This window comes from Aphelocoma coerulescens (genome assembly GCF_041296385.1).
Source record: "Aphelocoma coerulescens isolate FSJ_1873_10779 chromosome Z unlocalized genomic scaffold, UR_Acoe_1.0 ChrZ, whole genome shotgun sequence".
NCBI lineage: Eukaryota > Metazoa > Chordata > Aves > Passeriformes > Corvidae > Aphelocoma > Aphelocoma coerulescens.
Genome location: NW_027184085.1, coordinates 47,834,963 through 47,859,813, shown reverse-complemented (window position 1 = coordinate 47,859,813; position 24,851 = coordinate 47,834,963). Strand labels below are relative to the sequence as shown.

Here is a 24,851-nt window from a genome sequence, read left to right as displayed (position 1 = left end):
ATCACTGTGATGTCTCCACCAACCAACAAGAAGGAAACACAGGCTTTCCTAGGCGCCATAGGTTTCTGGAGGATGCACATTCCTGAGTACAGCCAGATTGTGAGCCCTCTCTACCTGGTTACCCGCAAGAAGAACGATTTCCACTGGGGCCCTGAACAGCAGCAAGCCTTTGCCCAGATCAAGCAAGAAATCGCTCACGCCGTAGCCCTTGGCCCAGTCAGGACAGGACCAGAGGTGAAGAACGTGCTCTACTCTGCAGCCGGGAACAATGGTCTGTCCTGGAGCCTCTGGCAGAAGGTGCCTGGTGAGACTCGAGGCCGACCGCTGGGATTCTGGAGCCGAAGCTACAGAGGGTCCGAAGCCAACTACACTCCCACAGAGAAAGAAATCTTGGCAGCCTATGAAGGAGTCCAAGCTGCCTCAGAGGTAATTGGAACTGAGGCACAACTCCTCCTGGCACCCCGACTACCAGTGCTGGGGTGGATGTTCAAAGGAAAGGTTCCCTCCACGCATCACGCCACTGATGCTACTTGGAGCAAATGGATCGCCCTCATCACGCAGCGCGCCCGAATTGGAAACCCAAGTCGCCCTGGGATCTTGGAAATAATTACAAACTGGCCAGAAGGTGAGACTTTTGGGTTATCTTCTGAAGAAGAAGAGGAGCAGGTGACGCGTGCCAAAGAAGCCCCACCATACAACGAGCTACCAGAGAGTGAAAGACAATATGCCCTCTTCACTGATGGTTCCTGCCGAATTGTAGGCGCTAGCCGAAAATAGAAAGCCGCTGTATGGAGCCCCACACGACAAGTTGCACAGGCTACGGAAGGAGAAGGTGGATCGAGCCAATTTGCTGAACTCAAAGCCGTTCAATTAGCTCTGGACATTGCTGAAAGAAAGAAGTGGCCAAAGCTCTACCTTTACACTGATTCATAGATGGTAGCCAATGCTCTGTGGGGTTGGCTAGAAAGGTGGAATAAGGCAAAATGGCAGCGCAGAGGAAAACCAATCTGGGCTGCTGAGGAGTGGAAAGACATTGCCGCTCGAGTAGAGAAGCTATCTGTGAAGGCCCGTCATGTAGATGCTCACATTCCCAAGAGCCGGGCTAATGAAAAACATCGTAATAACAAGCAGGTAGATCAGGCTGCGAAAATAGAGGTGTCCCAGATAGACCTGGATTGGCAACATAAAAGAGAGTTGTTCCTAGCTCGATGGGCCCATGATGCCTCAGGCCATCAGGGCAGAGATGCCACCTATAAGTGGGCACGAGACCGAGGGGTGGATCTGACCATGGACAGTATCTCCCAGGTGATCCATGACTGTGAGACATGCGCTGCGATCAAGCAGGCCAAGCGGGTGAAGCCCCTGTGGTATGGTGGGCGGTGGTCCAAATACAAGTATGGGGAGGCCTGGCAGATTGATTACATCACACTGCCTCAAACCCGCCAAGGCAAGCGCCATGTGCTCACAATGGTAGAAGCCACCACAGGATGGTTGGAGACCTACCCTGTGCCTCACGCTACTGCCCGGAACACCATCCTGGGCCTTGAAAAGCAAGTCCTTTGGAGGCACGGTACCCCTGAGAGAATTGAATCTGACAATGAGACTCACTTCAAGAACAGCCTTATAAACACCTGGGCTAAAGAACATGGCATTGAGTGGGTGTACCACATCCCTTACCATGCACCAGCAGCTGGGAAGGTTGAGCGGTGTAATGGACTGCTTAAAACTACCTTGAAGGCACTGGGTAGGGGGAGTTTCAAAAACTGGGAGGTGCATTTAGCAAAAGCCACCTGGTTAGTTAACACCCGAGGCTCCACCAGCCGAGCAGGCCCTGCCCAATCCGAACCCCTACAAACAACAGATGGGGATAAGGTTCCAGTGGTGCACATGAGAGGTATGCTTGGAAAAACTGTTTAGGTAAAATCTGCCTTGAGCAAAGACAAACCCATCCGTGGGGTTGTTTTTGCTCAGGGACCAGGTTGTACCTGGTGGGTGATGCAAAGGGATAGAGAGACCCGATGCATACCGCAAGGGGACCTTGTTTTAGGGTGAACTACCCATGGCTCTGTACTTGTATCAGTATCAGCATGTACATATGTATATAATTTAGGTGATGCTTGTATTTATATGGTTAAAAAGTTAAGTTTCATGTAACATGTTAGTATGGAAAAAATTCAGGGTGGATAATGTTGGGGTTTTACTTTAGTCCTAGTTTTTTTTCTGTTAAAGGAATTTTTTCCCATAGCATGTTGCTAGGAGATAAATGGCCATACTTGAGAGGAGATAGCCATACTTAAGAAAGACAAAAGGGCCCGTCCAGGCTTTTGTTTTCACCTGGCGGGCAGTTCAGTTCGCTCTCAGCGTCTGGAGAGAGAAGCCGCGGAGAGAAGAGCTGCTGGTTCCCGTTTTCGGCGTCTTTCCTTTCTGCTGGAAACAACACCGGGATCCCAAGGCTGCTTTCCCTGCCCTGCTAGAGGCTGGGGCTGGGGCCGCCCTGCACCGCTGCTGTTTCGAGCCTTTGCTACGCTGTAGCCGTGCTCACCCTGCCTGCCTGGAGCCCCGGGGGGTTCCCCTTTTAGATACATCTCGTCTGCCACCCGGGATTTGTGTTTGTGCCTGCAGCTCCGGCCTGCGAGTCCAGCCTGCGGTTCCGGGAGTCCAGGACCGGCTGACCAGCCGGGATTTGTGAAGTTTTTTTTGTTCCATCCTTCCCCGGGATCCCAGGGCACCAAAGCAGCCGCGGGAGAACCATCGCACCTGCCCTGCTCACCGGGAGCCGCCAGCGATCCCTGTCGGCTGCGAGCGGAACTGCACCCGAGGGGAAATAGCCTGACAGCCGAGAAGGCTGGGACTGGGTTTGTGTTTGCTGTTACTGCCATAGTTGTTGTTGTTTTGTTCGACTGGTTATATATCTACCTATCTATCTATCTATATATATATATAGTAAAAAACTGTTATTCCTATTTCCCACATCTTTGCCTAAAGACCCTTGATTCCAAAATCATAACTCAGAGGGAAAGGGGTTACATCTGCCACTCCAAGGGAGGCTTCTGCCTTCCTTAGCAGACACCTGTCTTTCAAACCGAGACAATAAATGACCTGGATGCTTAGTCACCCTTGGAAGGGGTACTAAGCAAGTTCACATAAAATACAAAACTGGGAGGAGCTGTTGACTTCCTTACAGGCAGGGAGGCCTTGCAGACTGACCTTGATCAATTAGAGGGCTGGGCAGCCACCAACAGTATCAAGTTTAACAAGGGAAAGTGCTGGATTCTGCACCTGGGATGGGGCAACCCTCAATGTGTGTACAGACTGGGGAACAAGAGATTGGAGAGCAGCTCCACGGAAAATGACCTGGGGGCTGATGGCAAGTTGAACATGAGCCAGCAGTGCCTTGGCAGCCAGGAGGGCCACCTGTGTCCTGGGGGACATCAGGCACAGCATCACCAGCCAGGCAAGGGAGGGGATTGTCCTGCTCTGCTCTGCACTGGGGTGGCCTCACCTCGAGTGCTGGGGGCAGGTCTGGGTGCCACAATATAAGAAAGACATTAAGCAATTAGAGAGCATCCAAAGGGAGGCACTGAAGGTAGAAAAGGGCCTTGAGGGGAAGCCATGAGGAGTGGCTGAGGTCACTTGGTCTGTTCAGCCTGGACAGGAGGAGACTGAGGGGAGACCTCATTGCAATCTACAACTTCCTTGTGAGGAGAAGAGGAGGGGCAAGCACTGATCTCTTCTGTGTGGTGACCAGTTAGAGGACCCAAGGAAATGGCCTGAAGCTGTGTCAGGGGAGGTTTAGGTTGAATATCAGGAAAAGGTTTTTCCCCCCAGAGGGTGGTTGAACTCTTCCCCAGGGAAGTGGTCACAGCACCAACCTGGGCAGAGCTCTAGAAGATCAAGAGCTTACAGACATGGTGTGATTCTTGGGGATGTCCTGTGCAGAGCTAAGACTGGGATTCAATGATCCTCGTGGTTCCCTTATAACTCAGAATATTCTGTGATTCTGTAACCATGCCTGTTGTCACCTCTCCATTACAGAGCACAAAGCAGAGGTAACAGCTGTCAGAATGTATTATCAGGGCAACAGAGAGTGAAGCTGTTCTACACAGGAGAATAGCATTTTTGTTCTGCACTTGAGTAACAGAGGGAGCTCTTAAAAACTGAAATCTGGAGACTCAAATAATAAAACTTCAAATAAAAAAATACTCCCAAGATAAATATTGACACTGCAACTGAGCGGAATGTAAAAGAGCAAGTCCACTCATTTTGACATATGCATTTAGAGAGGACAAAGGCAGACATGCTCCTGTATGTGTTGGTAGGACAAAAGCTTTGTACAAATATGCTTGACAGTGTTCAAAGAACCACTACACTAGCATACATAAACTAAAGAAAGTATCCTCTTTCCAAAGCCAGCCTTGTTTAATTGTGTGTACAGCGATAATCATACACTGGTAACCTCCTGGAGCATCAAGAGTTTCCAAAAAAGAACTGGAAAAAACACATCCTTGAAATGAGAGTTTCTATTCAGAGTAAATGTCCTTCACTGTCAAGGTTACATTCAAACTAGAATATGCAGTTATTTTCTGCCATTCTTCTGCAAGGTAGGAAAGGAAAACCCACAATGGAAGTTAGCATTTTAATGTCAGTGACACAGTCTCGTCTTATGTGGCAAACAAAAAATCTGACTCCATGGTTCTTGGACAGGTTCTCAAAGACGGCCCTAAAATACAAATCAGAACTATCACTCTGATTCAGTGAGAAGAATTCATCAGAAGTGTGGTGCAGTTCTTTCAGATCTGATTTAAATATGCAACACGGAAGCCAACTACCATGCCATACATACCACAGACTGCACGCAGACACATTTTACTGGCAGGCTCCTTAGACAAACGCTTCAGTGTGCAAGCAGCTCTCATCTACCTGACTTTCCTCAACAGTACATGAAGTTCAACTCCTAGCAAGCTGGAGCTCAAAGCAGTGAGGAAGGTACTTCTGGCATTGATCAGCAGTACCTTCCATCCACACACTAGCTGATGGCATCTTTTCTCTGTCAGTGGCAGCCACCACAACTTCAGGTCCCACTGGTTTTGCCCATCCCTCTACAGCACGAGTCTCCCCAGGCAATGGTGAGATGCTGCTTCAACATTAACGTTCAATTCCTGCCTGTTCTTCCAAGTAGCTGCTGCTGAAAGTAACACAGTTTAAGCTACCAAGCTGCTGAATATGCGTCCAGAGCAACCAGCTCTGGGGAAAAAACAAGACTTGGCCAATGTTCTTGAAAGGCTGAAGATCCCCACTGCACAGGGTAGCATCACTCAGTAAGGAGCTTTTCCTTACAAGGATGTGGAAGCTTCTTACATCATCCAGTTACAGCTAATCCTTGGAATCCACTCCAGCCCTTACAGCTTCTAGTCTGATACACAATTAATTGTTTTGCATGGGGAGCTATGATACCTATCTCCTTACCCTAAACAACAGAAGAACACATCAAAAGGCTTGTTTTGAGCCAAGCCTCATGTTAACTAGGAAGTTGGAACAGGACTGGAATACGTTGGCAAGAAAAACTGTAGCATACATAACTGGACACAGACCTGGACAGACTGCAGGTGACGCTGCATGAGCATGGGGGTTGCATTAGGTAATCAAAAGAGGTCCCTTCCAACCTCAGTGATTCTGTCTCTGGTAGTCATTTCTTCTGTACTTAACTGAATTGCTAGAATACAAGTCATACTGGGTGTATTTTTGTATTTTCTTTTGTTGTTAGACTAAAGGATCCCTATTGCCAAGATATCCTCTGTTCAGGTTCAGCTCGTGCCCAGGGCTGGGGTGGTAAGCTCTACAAAGTTCAAGAGTGTCTTTAGATTGCCCCCTTCTGCCCATCCTCTTTGCCCTCCCACTTCATTACCCTGCACATCACAGTGAAGATACTTGATCTCCAGTTTCTTGTGCTTACAACACTCTGGCTTCTGAAAATACACAATTACAAAGGAAACTCTGTGATGCAATAAGACAGCTGAGTCAATCTAACAACTCCATACTGTCAAGGGTTGCCCCTATTCCTCACATCTTTATGCCAGCACTGAGGATGGATCAGCAGACATCTTTGTCAGCAGTTCTTTTTGGCTGTACTAACCTTTACCTCATAGTGCACTGAAGTTCTCCTACTAGGTCAGAAAATTGCAAGATTGAACACACAGGAGATGCATGGGTTGCAGGAATAAGGAAAGATGCTATCAAATGAAGTCTGACTTCATTTCATAGCTCATCATGTTGTCTAACCACTCATCACCAGGACTGATGTTCAGGTATATAGATTTACAGCCTGTTTTAAAAGCCCTGTGTTTGAACAGCAAAGTTACTCTGGATCTTGTGTCCTCAACTGGCTCATTTCCACATGTGCTGTAACACCATCTTCTCAGTGAGGCTGACACCAGCTGTAGTCTGCTCTGTGCTGAAGTAACTACAACACATCTAATTACATTTTAGGTACAACATGTCTTGTGCTCTCTGAACTCTGTTCTAAATGGCTAGTGGCTCTGTGTCTAAACACCAAATTCTTCAATGAGCATGGCAAAAGAAAGTTATCATAATCCAAGACCTCATCTGCTGGAACCAGCTTTTAGGGTTTGTATAAAACTGTGACCTTTCATTCATACATACTACCAGATGTGACAGCCTGCTTCATTGTCTCCTCCATGTGCAAAGTACATTAGAGTTGAATTTTTTATTCTCTCAAGTCTGTTTCTCTGTGTAGAAGGATGACTTTGGCTTCACACAGCTTAACTGTGGTCTAGAAATTCCTTCTCTGAGAGTAAAGACCTGACGGAACCAAAATTTCTCAAGGAATAAAACTCTCTATCATGGCAATCCTTCTCTTTTCTGAGCATACCTGTTTAAGTCACTCTGAATGCTGCAGCAGAAACTCAGCTGCCTGGTGCAGTAGTCTGTAGTACCCATTTTGCTAAGACATGGTGTACTGCCCAAGAACAGATTCAGAAAACAAAAGTTTCAGTCCTATTTCTGTCAGTTTGTTTAGCATCTAATCCTGGCATCCTCCCAAGCCTTTAGTTTCACTTTCTGAAAAAAGTCCCAACATTTAGAAATACAAAATATGAATAATAATCTGAGAACTAGGTACAGCTAAAAGAAGATATACAAAATATCCTACCAGTTAACTAGGCAACATTTCATTGTAGTCTCATGCAAGTCTCATTCTTATCTAAAAAATCCTCTACCTCCCTGTAATGATAAACTTTAACTTGTAGTGACTACTTAAAAAAAAAAAAACAGAACCAAAAAACCAAACAACAAACCAAATACCCCCAAACCAGTGAACAAAAATATGCAAATTTCCCCCTTAATTTCTCCCATTTTTTTCCAATTATGTATTTACAAGACTGACAGACTGTGGGATGTGTCCAACACCTTACCAGACATCCAAGAGATTAAGTGAAGAAAACTAAGCTTTCCTTTACCCTGTAAAGCCTCCTCCTCAGAATAAATAGCCAGGCAAATGTTCTCCAGTCTGAGAAGCCTTTTCACACAGCATCAGCCAATAGAATGTTTAAGGTCACTAAAGAATATGCTCACATGTTACATACTGTTTAGTTTTATGTTTATTAAAAAGCAGTAAGAAACCTGACTGAGAAATTATAGATTACAGAGATGAAACTGTCCTCTGATAACAACAGATTAATACTTAATCTAGCATGTAGCTGGAGCCAGTGGAATATCTTATGGAAAGGAACATCTTTGTTCTAGAACTGCTGAAAAGCAAATATATCTCTTCCAGCACAACTGGAATTTCAAAATTCAGAATGGTAGTGTTATTTTTCTACCAGCTCCTTCAAAAACCAGATAGAAAGACTAAGGCAGTCATTATCACAAGAAAACTCTAGAATCAATTCAATATGCATATATCCCTTGTTTCTGTGAATTACAAGGTGTCTGCCTATTATTCATTCTACAAAAATACCAGCTCTAGGATTGGTGTTTTCACCAAAACTTCAGGTTTAGTAAATATGGAAGAACTTCTGAGGCACAAAGTATGATAGGGTCTGACAGGATCCATCTGTCCTGATGGACAAAATGCATTTTTGGCTTTAAGTGACCCACTGTGCCACTTAGACACTGACTATGGAACAGGATGGGATTCACCTGAGAGGATTCACTGAGGGACCTGGAAGAAGCAGCAGAAGAACTAGAGGCCTGTCAGCCTGACCTTGGTGCTGGCAAAGGTTATGGAACAATCATCTTGAGTGTGATCACACAGCACATGCCAGACAACCAAAGGATCAGGCCCAGCCAACACAGGTTTGGGGAAGGCAGGTCTCGCCTGACCAACCTGGTCCCCTTTTATGACCAGGTGACCTGCCAAGAGAATGAGGGAAAGGCTGTGGATGTCTACCTGGACTTCAGCAAAGCCTTTGGTACTGCCTCCCATAGCATTCTCCTGGAAAAGCTGGCAGCCCATGGCAGCATCTTTGCTGGGTTAAAAACTGCCTGCACAGCCAGGCCCAGAGAGTGGAGGTGAATGGTGTCACATCCAGCTGGGGGCTGGTCACCAGTGGTGTCCCTCAGGAACTAGTGTTAGGGCCGGTCTTGTTCAACATCTTGACTGATGATCTGAATGAGATCACCTGTACTTTCAGTAAATTCAATGATGACAGCAAGCTGTGTGGGAGTGCTGATCTGCTGGAGGGCAGGAAGGCTCTGCAGAGGGATCTGGACAGGCTGGATCAATGGGCCAAGGCCAAAGGTATGAGGTTCAATAAGGCCAAGTGCCAGGTCCTGCCCTTGGGTCACAACAACCTCGTGCAGTACTTGAGGAGAGTGACTGGAAAGCTGCCACTTTCCACAAAGAAAAGAGGGATGCTGGTTAACAGCACACCTGAACATGAACCAGGAGTGTGCCCAGCTGGCCAAGAAGCCCAGTGGCCTCAGCAATAGTGTGGCCAGCAAGACCAGGGAAGTGACTGTCCCTCTATATGCAGCACTGATGAGGCTACCCTCAAGTTCTGTGTCCAGTTCTGGGCCCCTCATGACAAGAAACACATTTATGTGCTGGAGCAGGTCCAGAGAAAGGCAAAGGAGCTGGTGAAGGGTCAGAGCTGGAGAGGGTAATTCCTATGAGGAGCAGCTGAAAGAGCTGGGGTTGTTTAGCCTGAGGAAGAGGTGGCTCAGGGGTGACTTTATCACTCTCTGCAACTCTCTTTGAGGAGGCTGTAACCAGGTGAGGGCTGGTCTTTTCTCCCTGGCAACCACCAACAGGACAAAAGGACAAGGACTTCAAGCTGCACCGGGGGGGTTCAGGTTGGACATTAAGAGGAATTTCTTCACTGAAAAGCTGGCCAGGCATTGCACAGACTGCCAATGGAGGTGGTCAAGTCACCATCCCTGGAGGTGTTCAATAAATGACTGGACTGACAACCAGTGCTATGGCTGACAAGGTGGTGTCTGGTCAAACATTGGACTCTATCTTGGAGCACATCTGATATACTTGCTATACACCAGCACACATAGAATGAGAAGCAAAAAGGATAAATGTCAAGCACTGGTCAGTTCCCAGAGCTATGATGACTTTGGTGTCAGCAAGACTTGGTGGAACAAGCAGCACACCTGGAGTGCTGGGACGAAGGGCTTCAGGCTCTTCAGGAGGGACTGGCAGGGCAGGCAACATGGAGGAGTTGCACTGTGTGAAAAGGGGTGGTTTGACTGCACAGCCCTTACTGTTAGCGACGACGTGGGTGAGACATTCTGGTCTCAAAAGAGATTGAGTGGTTGTAGTGGTTGTCTGCTACCAATAGGCATTTAGGAGAAATCTCTGGGTCGGTATCTTGTCCTTATGGGAGACTGCAACTTCCCAGACATCTACTGTGAACACTGTACTGCTGTGACAAGCAAATCTGAGAAATGTATGAAATTTGTAGGAGATAACTTCTGGTCACAAGCACTCAGTGAGTCAACCAGGAAACATGCCCTTCTAGGCAGAGGACTGTGTCAGGGGAGGTTCAGACTTGATGTTAGGAAGCATTTCTTTAGCAAGAGGGTGGTCAAACACTGGAACAGGCTTCTTGGTTGATGCCCCAAGCCTGACAGTGTTCAAAGGATATTTGGACAATGCCCTTAATAACATGTTTTAACTTTTGGTGATTCCTGAAGTGGTCAGGCAATTGGACTAGATGATCACTGATAGATTCCTTCCAACTGAAATACTCCTTTTCTATCTATTTTGCAAATACTTATCACTTGCATTTTTCCATACTGAGTCAACATTTGCATGAAGCTATTATAAATGCCAAGATCCCTTTTTCCCAAGCTTAACAGTCCACACAGAAAAAAACACTTTTTAAAAATGTAGTCAGCTGTCTATGTCAGCTGTAATTAAGATTACACTGAAATTTTATGGGCCAGAAACATGGTATGAGTTACATACCTCTTCAGAGAGCCCTGGTTTTTAAACAACCCTGAACAACCCTGCATTATTAGCCAGCTGAACTTGTATTTACATACTCTACCAACTCACTTGTTACAATTCTGACCAGCATGTGTCCAAGTGTTACCCCTGAGGAATCCCACCATGACTTCCTGCCTTTCTGAAGGTCAATCATTCCAGACTTGCTCCATTTCCAGTCTTTAAACCAACTAAACACCCCCACAAGGGTGTTCCCATATGTCCTAGGACTGCCTAATTCTCTAAAAGCTTTTGGAAAAGAACCATGGAAATTCAAGCAAAAGTTTTGAGAAAAGATCTAAGAGTTTAGGCTTGTCTTGCACTGCCATATCTGAATCACCATTCACATCATGCCTGAAACACAGAGTTCAAGCAACTGAGGAGAGCTGAGCATGTACAAGGAAAAAGTCCCTTAAACATACATACAACTCAGTAAGGAGGTTTATATTTAGACTGCAGAGGGAACCATTTTGTCATGTTGGCAGTACCAAATATAAATTTATTACTACTTTTTGGAATGTGACTTACAAAAAAAACCCCAAAAACTTTTTAATTTACATGGCTACATACCTCTCACACCTCTGCTGCAATGTTCTCTCTCCCTCAGGGGTTCAGCTGCCTGCATCTCAAGGATTCAAGTCGGAGCCCAAACACAGCAAAGCTATGTAACTTTGACTCAGAATTCTAAGAAAACAGCTAAGTTGTCAGAAAGACTTGTGACAAAAATATGTAGAAAGATAAGAAATGAGAGAGCAGTTGGAAGTCTAAAATAGGGATCACTAGCTGCTCAAAGACACATGACAAAGTAATTAATCAAATAGAAAAGTAAAAAATTCTGATAAAAAAGGTGAAGGTGGGAGGGTCACTGGCAGTCATCACTTTGTTCAAAGCCCTAGTTGTGCTGGAGGTGAAAGCAAACAATTCAGCAACACTATGGATCTGCCCAGAGCTGTTGAAGCAGATTTTTCTCCTGGCTGAGGTCTGTCTAGACAACAAAGACTTGTAAGTGTATTTACTGTCAACCCAATTGCTCATGAAGGCTGGGCTATAATCTGTGACTGCTAGCCACTACTTGGTAACTTCGTACTTTTGCATTTAGCAGTGCATTTGTTGCTCCAAGTAAGATGCTCAAGAAAGCTCACCTAAAGAAGGGAGGTAGCAGACAAATGGAGATAAAGTCAGCCTCAGTACCTCCTGCCTGAATGGTGAAGACTGAAAACAAGATCATCAACCTGCAACTTACAGTGCAATTTGGAGACTTGAACTCACAAAATTGGAAAAATGTCTATAACCCATGGTGTAAAACCACAGAAATTACAATTTCCTAGACAAAATTCCTTCCTTTCAAACAGAAGTTTTAGAGATGCAAAGTTATTCAAAAGTGATACTCTCCAAAGCACAGTCCTCAAAGTAAAAGCTTGGAGACCCTGAAAATGTATTAGGCTTACTGTCTGCTGGTTTGTAACTATGCTACACTGATCAGAATGAGTACAAAAGAGTATGTTCTGTCTCTTTAAGAAGATAATGAGAGAAACGCCAGGCGTGTTTTCTCTTCTGAGCCTGGCAGACACTCCCAGTGTAAGAAACCAACAAGACAGAAATAATTCAGAAATCAGTCTTGGAAGTGTCTTTACTTTCACTGGACAGTACAGTCTGTCTTCTGCATTTCAAAGGTTCTACAGAGCTGTACATGTGCAGACAATTTGTTTGAGCCAGGAACAGATTATATTTAAGAGATGTATAGTAGCTTTCATATACAAACTTCCAGTTGAAACTTTTCGGTGCCTGAGCCATAATTACAATTTTGTAAGTCAGTAAACTGAGACAGGCTTCAGAGGCTCATTAACAGTTCTCTACAGTAAGACTGACTGTGCCAAGATAACTTGATAGTTCTGACTGCTGTTGTACTGTGCCCATTGTATTAAAATGTTTCCATGGATCTAATCAGTGCTTATTTATGCTTAAATGACTTTATTTGCATGCTATAAAGAAAGAGATAGACCCAACAGATAACAAGCAAATGGATAACGAACACAGAACAAAGATCCTGGATGAACAGGACTGACTGGAACATTAGCTACAAAAAAGACTAAAATTTGCTGCATGAATTAAGCAATTCAAGACATAGCAGCTTGCTCTATAGATAACACAGGAACCAATCATCAACCATCAAAACAAATTGCTGATGACTGCATACATTTCTAGTGTCTGTATGAGGTGTTACAAACACATTTTATGTATCTGTGAGAATACTATACATGCATGCAAATAGTGTTATTCCTGAAGAGCAGTTATTTAACTCAGTTAATTTCTTTTTTTTTTTTTGGCACTTAATCCTTTTACATGAGAAAAGACTTAGTAGGACATACATAAAAAGCACTTCAAGAAGAAAAATATTCTTATTACTTCAGTACTCTTGTCAAACTGTGCCACAGTTTGATACCGAAGAAGTTGAAAGTCCTCCTTGGTATCACTGGCCTGTTAAAGTAAACAAAGCCTTAATGCAAAGTTGCATGACACCATAAATGACCTGTGAATGCAGAAGAAGAGACAGAAGTACAGCAGTTGAAGACCCTCAATCCAGTGGTGGTGACAACTCATGTGTCAGACCTCTAAGTGGACACTCAGCCAGACACCAGCTCCTAATACGAAAGGCAAAGACACCCTTGGTAATCAAAGGGTAACAGACAGAAGAAGAGCAGAAAGGGTCTTAGCTGTAATCTCTCCCCTCAGCATTACCACTCTTCAATTTCACCTATTATTGTGTCATAAACCTAACTTACAAAGCAAAATTCCTTGGCTTAAAATGTGAGAAAAACCTTTGGAAAAGCCTATAGAAAGATAAATACAGTTAGATCTCAGACTGTCACAAAGGATGTTGGTAGCTTACAGCATTATGAGGAGATAAACCCACCAACAAGGAAAAGCATAAAAAGCAATTGGGAAAAAACCCAAACCAAGAACAACAAAAATGGCATGGAAGTCACATGTCACCAGCTATTTGGGTTGTTAAAGATGGCAAGTCAGCAACCCCAAGCACTTGCTCCAGGACACCACAGAGGCTGACCTTCCCTCTTCAAAACACTAGTCCAGTCAACAGTGACTTTCTGGGGTTTCAAAAGGCATTGTTACAATTTGGGAGTGGGGTAGTGGGGGTGCAGGGGGTTTCTGTCACTGCTACAGAGCACAAAAGGAAATGCAGGCACACATAAAATAACATTTGGCAAATGAACACTCAGAAATCTGTAGGGTACTGGCATCTTCCATAAAAATAGAATTCAATACTTACTGTGCACACGTGAGGCCAGTTCTCAAGCTGATAGAGCACTTCTGTGCTAAGGTCCTCCCAGTACATTTCCCGATAGATCTGAGGCATCTTTGACACCCTGACACCACTGCTGTACTTGCTCAGAAGCTCCTTAATGCGACTTTGAAGTTCATTGACATCGGCAGCAGAAGAGCCAGGGGCAACAGTATGTGTCTCTGAAGTGGATGTATTCAAGCTATCTGTTTAAAAAAAAATACAGCCTTGAAATAAACATAGCCCTACCAACAGAAAGATGATTACCTCCCTACTTAAAAACTAAACATGGGAGTTGCCAGCATAACACCAACTCTAAAATGTGGCTCTCCTGCCCAGCATGGCTTGTCCAGTCACTTCCTGTGGCAAAGAACCATGGAAATCTCAGACATTTAGTAACTACCTAAAGATGATTTTTCAATCACTGTAGTTATTTTCATAAGATGTTGCTACATTACTTCTGAAGGGATTCTGGAAGAGGATTCAGAACCATCAATCCCACTGCAGCTGAGATGCTGCACTAAGGCAGTATCCCAAGAGGGGCACAAGATAATTTCTTTATGAGTACAAACACAACAAAGATATAGCATGACAAGCAAGAATGTTGTTCTATATTCAGACAGGTGTACAAATCAGACCAATGATTTGCCTTTCATTCCAAGATACGTCCTGAGGAAAAGTCTCCACCCAGCAGGCAGCCTTTCTGTGCTACTGCATCCAAGGACGCCCTTCGGTGAAGCAAGGAAAGTGACAATTGTTCAGCTGCTCTGGGCAGTTTCATACACTGTGTGTAGGAATTAGGCAGTCATTATACCAGGAAGAGGTTCATATCATTAGCTTACCTGCTCCCTCATTTCTACTCCTCTTCTCCCTTTGGTGGGGTGTATTTGCTACCAGATCTGAAACTTCACAAATCAGGCTGACAAGTCTCAAAGAAAGCAACCATCATTCTGCAAGCCCAGCTGTTGAGTTGGGCCCAGTGGCCCAACTGTTGAGCCACACAGGCAGAAGAGTATTTTCTGGACAGATACATTAGTAATGGTGCTTACTCCTGAAAGGCAGGATTTCATCCTTATACCAGATTCCTACCCAGCAGTGACATTAAGCTTACTCCTCCTGTTTCCGACCTCCTCACACTGGCTTTGTGATTGGCTTTGACACTTACTGCCCAATGTTTTTCCTAAAAGACCGAGAGGCAGACAAGCAAACGCACATTTCCTCAGCACAATGAAATTAGAGTGAAAAGGTTCACTCACAGAACTTGATTTCTCATCCAAACCTATCTTCATTCAAAACAAGTAGTAAGATAGATTTTTTTTTAAGATGACACCCACTCTGAGTAGTCAACAAATAACTTCTTAATGGGCATACCACTTGACTCTGTGGAAGAGCTTCTGGACAGGTGAACTTGCAACTCCTTTTGAAACCGTGGTGGGACAGTCAGTCTCTTCTCAGACCTAAAATTGGAAAGAAAATTGCTTAAAATCATTCTTCTGTCTCTGAATAACATTCTATTTGCTTCTAAGACCTATACATAAAATAAAATGCATTCCACACACTCCTAGAAGGCCTCATGCACAAGATTGAGTAGTCACAATGTCCTTGTCAGGAAGACAACCCAATAAGCAGTAACAGGACACATCAACAGGTTTTCTGGTTTTTACTCCTTTTTCTCATTATTGTGAGAAACAAAACACAGTAAAAAGACATTAGCTAAGGGAAAGTATCTAGGAACACACAGGCATTCAAAGTCTTTTTGTGGATGCTGTTGTTATTCTGTTTAACAGTCTTCTCTGAAGATCTCTCCCACTGAAAGCACACAAATTTCATGCTTGCAGGTGTTCTTCTGGGATCCCCCAGAGAGCAGCAGCTTTACCATGGGAGTACAGACACCAAAATGAGCTTCTGACACTGAAGAGGGCACAGCACTGTGTAGCTCACAAAGACCTGGAAAAAAAATCAGCTGTGGAATAATTACATACACTGCAAGCAAAAGGAAACAAGAGCTGGAGAGGGGAATTCAAAGACTAGGACCAAACACCTCCCAAAGGAAGAGTTGCAGTGTAGAAGTCAGGGTGGTAACATTTCCACTACAGCAGGGCAGGTTGCTCTGAAACAGGCATCTCCTGACCAGAGCAGACCATGCACATGCACTGGGCAGGCTTTGCAGAAGATCTCTGCCCAGGGGCCAGAAAGGGGACTAGCCAACTCTGGAGTTCAGGGACAACAGTGGAGAGCAAGCCAAAAACCTCACCATCTGCAGAACCACCAAGGGTGATTTTCACATCTTCGCCGGGACTGTTTTAGAAGGTAGGACAGCAGTTCAAGTACAATGCTGAGGCTAGTCTCAACAGGAAGTCAAGACCAAGTAGCCCTATGTGTCATCACATTGACTTTTAATCAGAGCATATCCATGAATCAGAATGAGACCTCCCACATTTACGTCTCTTCTAAGGAGCATCTTGAAAGATTTAACACTAATTTGTCTCCCCTGCTTTTATGCTGTCCCTGTTAGATTAAACCATTGCTCCTCCCTCAGCTATGGGGTATTACTTGTACCAAAGACCATACTTCTGTTCTGAGTCACGTCCCACTGCACTAGCTGTAAGGACAGGCACTGCCCAGCTCAGCAATTTACAAAACAGGAGTCGTGCCCAGAAGTCCTAGGCAGAAGCATAGAACTACAAGCACAGCTGCAAAACTCAAAAAGTACAAAAGGAAAGTCACCCACGCAACATCAAAACTTACATTCACACCTGGCACTTGCTGGGTATCTGAAAAGCCTCTTAAAACACTTACCTGCATTACAGAAAACCCTCTACTTTCTGTGGGCACAGCTCAGATACCCCCACAAAGCTGCAGCAGTCTCTTCTTAGAAAGAAGAGACTGCTGTGGCTGCCCATGCAGATTCTGCAAGAAATCCAGGACCCCACTTCTTTATACATGTATTTACCAGTATGGACAATTCCAAGCTGAACAGATACTCAAGCTAAAAAAGTCCTCTTAATGGAAGCAGACTCAAAAGAGGCTACCACCTTTGCTAGGCAGAAAGCAAAACAATCCTGTAAAATAGCCACATGGGTAGTGGAGACTGTCCTGCTACCCCTGCCTGCCAACAGGAATCCATAGCTGTGTTCTAGTCCCCAGTGCCACATACACTTGTATCACCTGAAGCCACACATCAGGTAACACAAATGACATCGACTGCAGGGTAGGCCAGCCAGAACCGCAGTAAGGTTTCAGGGAGGAAGAGGGCACATGTTCCCTGCTTAAGCCAGGCCACGTGAACACCTTGGAAAGGAACCTGGAACAGAGGACTGATTATTCCCTTCTGCGGCGTGCAAAAGCTAATTGGATTTGGGATCCTCTCAGTATTAAGAGACTTCATGTAGGGTCTTCCTGCGCTTTCTGTTGTGGTTCAACAGTTTCCCACAACATGGTGCTAACACTGGCTTTGAGCCTAGTCATCATCAGTTTCGAGCCCTGCAATCAGACAAGTATCGTGTGATGTGCTGCTTGCTCACACAGATCATGAGGGTCATACATCTCCAACAACGAGACGGAATACAGCCAGACAGGGGCAGGGCCAACATGTTTCCCTTCAGTTTGCAGGTATGGACAACTCAGCTACTTGCAAGGCCTCATGTTCCTCAGCTGCTAGAAGCCTGCTCCCAGCAAGAGGCCTCCTAGCCACACCAGCAGCCTGGCCCTTCACAAATGCCTGACCAGCCATGCAGCCCTGCCAAGTCCCCACACGTAGCTGCAGCTGAGCAGCTAGTCTCACTGCCACACATCACTGCTTCTCAAAGACGGGGAGCAATGCCCTTCCCAGCCAACTGCCTTACCTTGGTAAGGTCCATGTCACCCCAATCTGCTCTTTGGCCCTTGGACAGTGCTATATAAGCAGCAGGTCCAGGTGGTGCCCAGCAGGAAATGGCTCCTACTGCCTCAAGCAACAGGGTCACCAAGCATCTGAACCTGTTCTCATCCACGCTGCTGCTTTCCAGCTTCAAGTATCTCTGCAGTTAGCCTTACCAGCAAAGTCTCTCCCTGCTTCTGAGGGTTTGCAGGTCCACAGCAACATAGGATAACCTGAGATACTGCTGCTATAAAGACAAGCCTCTCAGACCCTGCAACAGCATCTGCAAGAAGGCCTTGGACAACTGCAGCTACCTTCAGCAGCTCTGTGTTGTCATGTGAGTGTGACAGAATGGGGAAGACAAACATCCTTTTCCCCTTCCACCTAATGCTACATAGTGACAAGCCCCTGAAGCTGTAGTCATGAAAATCTCCAAAAAAAAATATCAGAGTGCTACAGAGGCAGGACATAGACTTTAGCAGTCACAAGGGAACCACCATTTGCACCCTCACTGAGGAGCTTCACTACATGATACTGGGTGGAACACCAATACCTGTCAGCACACAAACAAAATCTGTCACTGGCAGGACATCGTGTCAAGGCAAAGAACACACATCTGCTATAGCAGGACAGATGTTCAACACAAAAGGAGAAAACAGAGATCCCCTATGTGCAACCATGAGGGCATGCATGTCCTTTCCTATGATGCTGGTACGTGGACGGGCAGGGTGGGAAACAGAAAGCCAAAAACTGCATACAGATAATGGCTCACCCCAAACTGGGAAGTGGGGCAGAGACAGTCTGTCACCTTCAGGACTTGTCTCAGTCAACCTGCGCTGTGAAGGCTCAGCCACTCTCACAGGCAAGTGCTGGCACCCCTGCTGGAGCAGTGCCCTCAAGTCTGAGCCAGATAACTATGAGGCTGCTGTCAGCCCAGCATTTCTGGGGATGCTGCTCACAACTCCTCTGCATGCTGTTTTTTGAAGTCAGGACATCCTGGCTCAAAGAAGCTTTCCCTCCTGCAATTCCCGAAGCACAAGCAACTACAACAGCTCAGGAGGTACAAAACGTCCCCAGCAGCAAGAACACTTGGATCTTGCCAGTCCTGATTCAAACTGGCCAAGTTGAAACAAATTAATCCAGTTACATGGCCACTATACAACCTTGTATTCAAACAGGAATCTCTCCTCCCCAAACTCTCCCTTCACTATGCTCCCAAGCTAACAGGATAGCATTTGGACTCTGCAACAGCACAAGATATCTTCTCCTCCAAAACTACCTGGGCCAAAGCAGACTCTGCTTGTAGCTTCTCCTACAGTGTAGGGCAGAAAAAGACAACAGAATCAAAAGCAGAACACATACCTAAAAGGAGCTCAGAAGAGACTGTCAGAGATGAACAAAGGTAACACAAGATGTAGCAGACTGTATAAGGCATAGCCAGAAAAGGGGTGACATCTACCTAATTTTATTTCTTGCATTACAAATCTTTTAAGTGCTGTAAAATACTTCCTGGCCTTACAGTAACTAACTTGGAGAAAACTCTAAGTGCTCTTTTTGCTCTGCCTGAGGCAAAGTGCCTCTGCCTTTTAGGGAAGTGCCACTTAAAAAAACGCAACTCATCTGCACACACAGAAAAGGGAAGGCCCAAGCACAGCTGCTCTTCAATTTCTGAGTCACAGCAGGACGGCTTGGCACTTCTCTCCTCTGCACAACAGACCCTTGATTGCACATGGAACTCATACAGGTTGACTGGGGCAGGACGTGCCTGCTTTCTGTGGATCTCCCAGAAAGAGCAGGCACCGCGGCAGGATTAAGCTGTTGCGCTGCTCTGTGCCACTTCACAGCTACGCCGCCGCTGCCATTTCCATTCAGCGCCAGGCTGACTTCCAACCCAGCCCAGCTTGGAGTCCTCCCCCTGCAGAGGATTACCTCCACAATCACAGCTCCGGTGGACTTAGCACAGCCACAATGAGCAACAGCAAACACTTTCTCACCACCATCAGCTGACGGCCCAGGGCAGCCGAAAACAACACAGAAAGAAATGATGGGGCAGCAGCTGACTAAGCCACCCGGATTAGAGAGGCTCAAACGGGGCTGAAAACCAGCATGTACCGCTAACCCAGCAGAACTGCAGCTCCAGCCCTCATCTCAATTCATCCAAACACGGTCAGGTGGCTCCTGGCTCTGAGCATGCTGAGAAAGGACACAAACACTGACGCTGCAACACAGAAGTCAGGCAAGAGGGAAAGAGCAGCCACCTGCAGACAACCATCACCCTCAACATGCACATCACCTGTCCCTGCACACAAACTTGCACTGGCCACAATAGCTCCCTCCTGGGCTCAGGCAACAGCCCCACACTCCCTTGCTGTGACACCTTTGGCTGCATTTCCTCCCAGAAGACATGAAAGCAGGCCAAGAGCACAGGCTAGCTATCCAAAAAGGCAAAATGTCATCCATCTCCTTCCTCGGGTACCATCCTCGTTCACACTTCACCTTCTGCAAGGGCAGGAGCCTGGATTCCCACTGGATCCCAAAAGGCACTACTTGCATGGCAGCATCGAAAGGTCCATCACACTTCATTTCCTCTCACTTGTGCACACAGACACATGCACACACTGACCTGTTTACCACAGTGACGTGCCTCTGCATGGGGATTTCTTTAGGTGGTCCACTCCCAGCAGCTGAAGGTAAGGCAGACCGGGCACTCTCCACAACAGGTTTCACACCTCCACATGCTACTTCTCTGCCTCGGGGCAGGCGAGGAACAGGCCTCTTACTGCCTTCTTCTGGCACGCTCAAAGACCGGGGCTGTCGCAAAGTTCCTTTGGGCTTTCCTAAAGAGTTTGCAGATGCATCCATGAGTAGCATTCTCCTCCACCCAGTCTACCTCCACCTCCCCAGGCACCTCCTGTACTGCCATCCAAAGGGTTTCTTCTCTACTCTGGCTTGTGGGCACCTGAACTCCCACCACACAGCAGAGGTGACCAAGTAACACCCACAGGGGAACACACCATGCTAGCATTCAGGCCACACTGGGATAAACAAGGTCTTGATCACTTTGCTGTTTATGTGCTGCGTGTGCTGCATCAATTTTGGAGGTCACAAACACTTCCAAGGGGATTGATGTGCAAGACAGTGAATCAACCTGCCTTTATAATCCCTGTTGTTAAACTGGAATACGAGCCACCAGTTCAGCTTCCCAACCGGCATCCTTCTAGAAGCAGCAAACACTTCATTACAGACAACAACTGGGGAATACACACAAACTATGAGACCCACTGTTGCTCCAAGCTGCCAACCTGCAAGCAGATGGGTCTTGCCTGGGCTTAATCCTGGGCCTGATTCTGGGCCCAGTTCCACAGTCACACAACAGCACTACAGCGAGGAAAACCTGATGCACACTTTTAGGAAAACACTGCTACAGCAGCTTATGCATAAGGTAAGAGGTAAAAAGAGCCAGAAATGGGCATCGGAACTTTTGTGGCACTGGCATCAGCAACATGAGCCACTGAAACATCACAGATGATGCTGCAGGGACTCCTTCTTACTGTGAGGGCATGTCTCAATTCTCCCACTCCACAACAGGCCAACGCCATCCTTAAAGAACAAGCAGGCTCATTGCCACATTTCTTGCCTGCATCTCAACCGTGTTTCTCACAGAAGCAGGAGCACATGAAAATGAAGCCAAGCGTCTGCCAAGAACTTTTTTCTCAGATCACTCACATCTTACATACACATTTGAGAAGGCCTTTCTCTCTGATCACAGCTTTCAGACATAAGCACCCTTTCAAGAACACTCATCCTCCCAGGAGCTCTCCACCTGGACCATGTAACTTATGGCCATTAGTGACACACACTCACAGACAAGGCTTTTGCTGCAGCAGCTGCACAGCTCTTTCATAGAGGCAGGCCCTCTAGAGCTGCCTATGGCTTACCTGATAAACTGACTGGAGACGTGTTCTTCAGCCTCATCTGACAGTTCACCTGACGGACTGTTTTCTTCTTGGAACTCCTCTGTCGGGCCACCAGTTGAGCAACTTGCATAGTTTCACTGCAACTAACAGCATGGCAAATGACCTTGACGGAGCAGGAAGGGGATAGGGGAAAAAGCAGTCAGTGAGGCCCATGCTTAACTACAGCTCCCAGAATCACTTGTGTCCCTTACCAAGCCTGTAACTGCTGGATCATGCAGGCCGGCAGGCAGTTGAAGAAAGGCTTCAGCAGCAGACACAGATCTTGGAGACATCACTCTCCTTTTGTGAAACCCCAGAAGAAACCTCAGAAATCAGCAAAGCCGACAACCAGAACCTCTCCATCACCTTTCCACATTAGGTTGCACCCCTCTGAGAAACAGCTTGATTCCTAACTCCCATCCCACAGGCCCACAGTCTTGCTTTGTAACTCTGGGAAGCCATGGGGTTGCAGCATGTCCTTGCTCCTGCTGCCAAGGCTCACTAGAGCCTCTGGCACCACGCTGACCCTGGGGAGCAGAGCTGTCTTTGCCCCACTTACCAAAGAAACTGCACAACCATCCTGGCTGCACCAATCTCCTTGGAAGCACTGGGCTGACCCCCAACAACAGCCCAGCCTTGGACAAGCCCACAGCTATCTCCCTGCCCAACTTCATGGCATCTTGCCTCAACATCCTCTCACCACCGGCCATCGCTTGGATGGATACAGAAACTTGGCCTTGGCAAGATCCCAAACTGTGTGCCTAGCATGCACTTTGTCTCACAAAGAAGATGCAAGCTCAAACTTTTGAGCCATTCAACTGCTGCAAAGGCAGCTGGATGAGTACTCCTTCAGGACTCCATAAGGACACAGGCAGTCGCCTCAAAAGCATGAAGTTAAAAATGGAAGTCTGTGGTCTCAGCCATGTTCTGTGGTGGTGGCAGAGACTGACAAAGGGCCCCCTTCTCAGCAGTGCCAAGGGGGCAGCACTTCTATCTCACTAGCCATGGCCTCCAACAAACTACCAGAGATAACAATTTTACACAGGAGCAGGGCAAGAGAAACTCAGGGGCTTGACCAGCACCTCCGAAATTTAGCAAACAGCAGCTCCAAAAACCATCTTTTCTCACAACCAAGATAGGGCAACCAAAGCAGAAGAGACTGCTAAGCAGCAACAGCTTGTTCCAGGGATCTTCTCAAGTCTCCCAGCATGACCCAGGAAAAGATGGGCAATGGATGACAACACTAGAAACCAGGCAACTCCTCCAGCCATGCTCTCCAGCTCATCCTTCCCCCTCCTCTTCCTCCTCCTCTGCTGCACACCCAGCACCTTTGCTGGGCTGGCTCAACACAGAGCCACTGCAGGGAGGGCCTCTCCTTCAGTGAGGCCCTCCCTGTCTTGTCTCCTAGGACAGCTCTCCTACCCCAGGAGCTCCTGCTTAGAAATCAGACAGTGTACTGCTGCACAGTCAGCACTGATAAAAACAGCAAACCAGCAGCCTCACCACTGTAGTGATTAAATGCCAGGAATCACAGAAAAATTGAGGCTGCAAGACATTGCTACAGTCCATGTCATACAGCATCTTTGCTCAAAGCGGCATCAACTGCACCTAGTTACTCAGTCAGGTGGTGGAATATCTCCAAGGACGGAGAACTCTCAACCACTCTGGACAACTTTTTCCATTGTTTAGCCAGCCTCACCGTAAAAAAGTGTGGGGTTTAATGTTTACGTGAGACTGCTTTTATTTCATTCTGCTTCTGCCGTCTCTCGTCTGTTCACTGAATACCAATGAGAACTGGAGATGGAGTCTGGCTCCACGTTATTTTTTACTCCCTTCAACAGACATTAATACATATGGGTAAGATTCCCCTGAGCTTTCTCTTTTTCAGCACAAACAATTCCCGCTCTCTGATCCCTGCATCAGAGATGTTCCTGCCCCTTCATAATCTTCAGTCATTCAATGAACTTGCTTCAGTGTGTCCATGTCTGTCTTGTTCTGGGAAGCTTAGAACAGGATGTTGTTTCACTGCTGCTGAGCAGAGGGGAATAATCACTCCCATCAGAGTGCTGGCAACACTCTTCCTAGTGAATCACAGTATGCTGTTGGTCTCCCTTGCTGCAATGGCACACCGCTGCTCATTGGGAACTTTGCACCCACCAGAACTCCAGGGAATTTCTCTGCCAAGCTACTTTTCAGCTGGTCAGCCCCAAAACTGTACAAGAACATGGGGTTATTCTTCCCCAGGTGCAGGACCTGGCATTTCCCTATACTGAACTTCAGTGTTCCTGATGCTCCATTTCTCCAGCTTCTTGAGATCCCTCTGAACAACAAGCACATCCATCTGCTCTATCAGTCTCTCCTGTCATCTACAAATTTGCCTGAGGATGATCTCTGTCCCATCGCCTAGGTCATTCATGAACATGTTAATGTTAGACAGCAGTTCCTGCGCATCTACTCCCAGGGCACATCACTTTTAAGTGGTCTCCCAATGGGTTTTGTGCCACTGTTATGGAAGAGGATATTACAAGCCTTATTAAAATTCAGATAAACCACATCCAATGCTCTCCATTCAACCAATCATCTAATTTTGGAAGGGTATTAACTTGGTAATGTATGATTTTCACTTCATAAATCCATACTGACATGCCTTCTCAAAAGTATCTGGAACAGCTTTCCACGATTAGATTCACAACTTTTGCACAGTTCAACATCAGGCTGATCAGCCTGAAGTTCCTCCTTCCCACCCCTTCTGGTGAAGGGTGGTGCTTTCTTTTAGTCCTCAGGAACCTCCCACAAACTACAATGACCTTTCCAGGGTAACTGACACCTCTGGGTACACTGCAACAAACCCACAGACTTGTGCACATTCAGTTTTTTCAAATATTCCCTATCCTAATCCCCGCCCAAAAAGGCTAAGACTTCCTTGCCCTGCCACTTTCCTCTGGATATTTCTATAGTATCTCTATATCCCTTCCAGCGTACCCAATTCTGCTTCTTCATCCTGTGTGCATGCTTATAGTGGCTGATTTAAATCAGAAGCTCCTTCTTCACCCATGTGTACCCTCTCCAACCTTGCTTAAGAGAGAGACTTTGTCATACAGCAGCCTGTACCTGAATCATAACCATCTTGGTGAAAGGTGAACCTGAAATCCTTCGCTCTTCATCCTTTCACAGATGTCTGGGCAACAGTTTGAGTATGGATTTGATAAGACTTTAGTGAAGTGAAACACAGCAAAAGGCTTCATTTGCTGTACCTTCTTTCTTTTAGTTTTTCTGTTGTCC

At 46.2% G+C, this 24,851-nt stretch overlaps 1 protein-coding gene across 3 annotated transcripts in view; it reads right to left on the bottom strand.

The window, feature by feature from the left end:
* TDRD7 (tudor domain containing 7) overlaps positions 1 to 24,851 on the bottom strand; it is a 55,303-nt gene that overhangs the window by 21,423 nt on the left and 9,029 nt on the right. For all 3 annotated transcript variants that reach the window (XM_069000979.1, XM_069000980.1, XM_069000981.1), the window contains exons 3-6: positions 21,552 to 21,693; positions 20,237 to 20,450; positions 15,126 to 15,211; positions 13,743 to 13,960 (exon numbers count right to left, since the gene is read on the bottom strand). In XM_069000979.1, the coding sequence (XP_068857080.1) occupies positions 13,743 to 13,960; positions 15,126 to 15,211; positions 20,237 to 20,450; positions 21,552 to 21,693 (660 nt within the window). The remainder of the gene's footprint in view (positions 1 to 13,742; positions 13,961 to 15,125; positions 15,212 to 20,236; positions 20,451 to 21,551; positions 21,694 to 24,851) is intronic.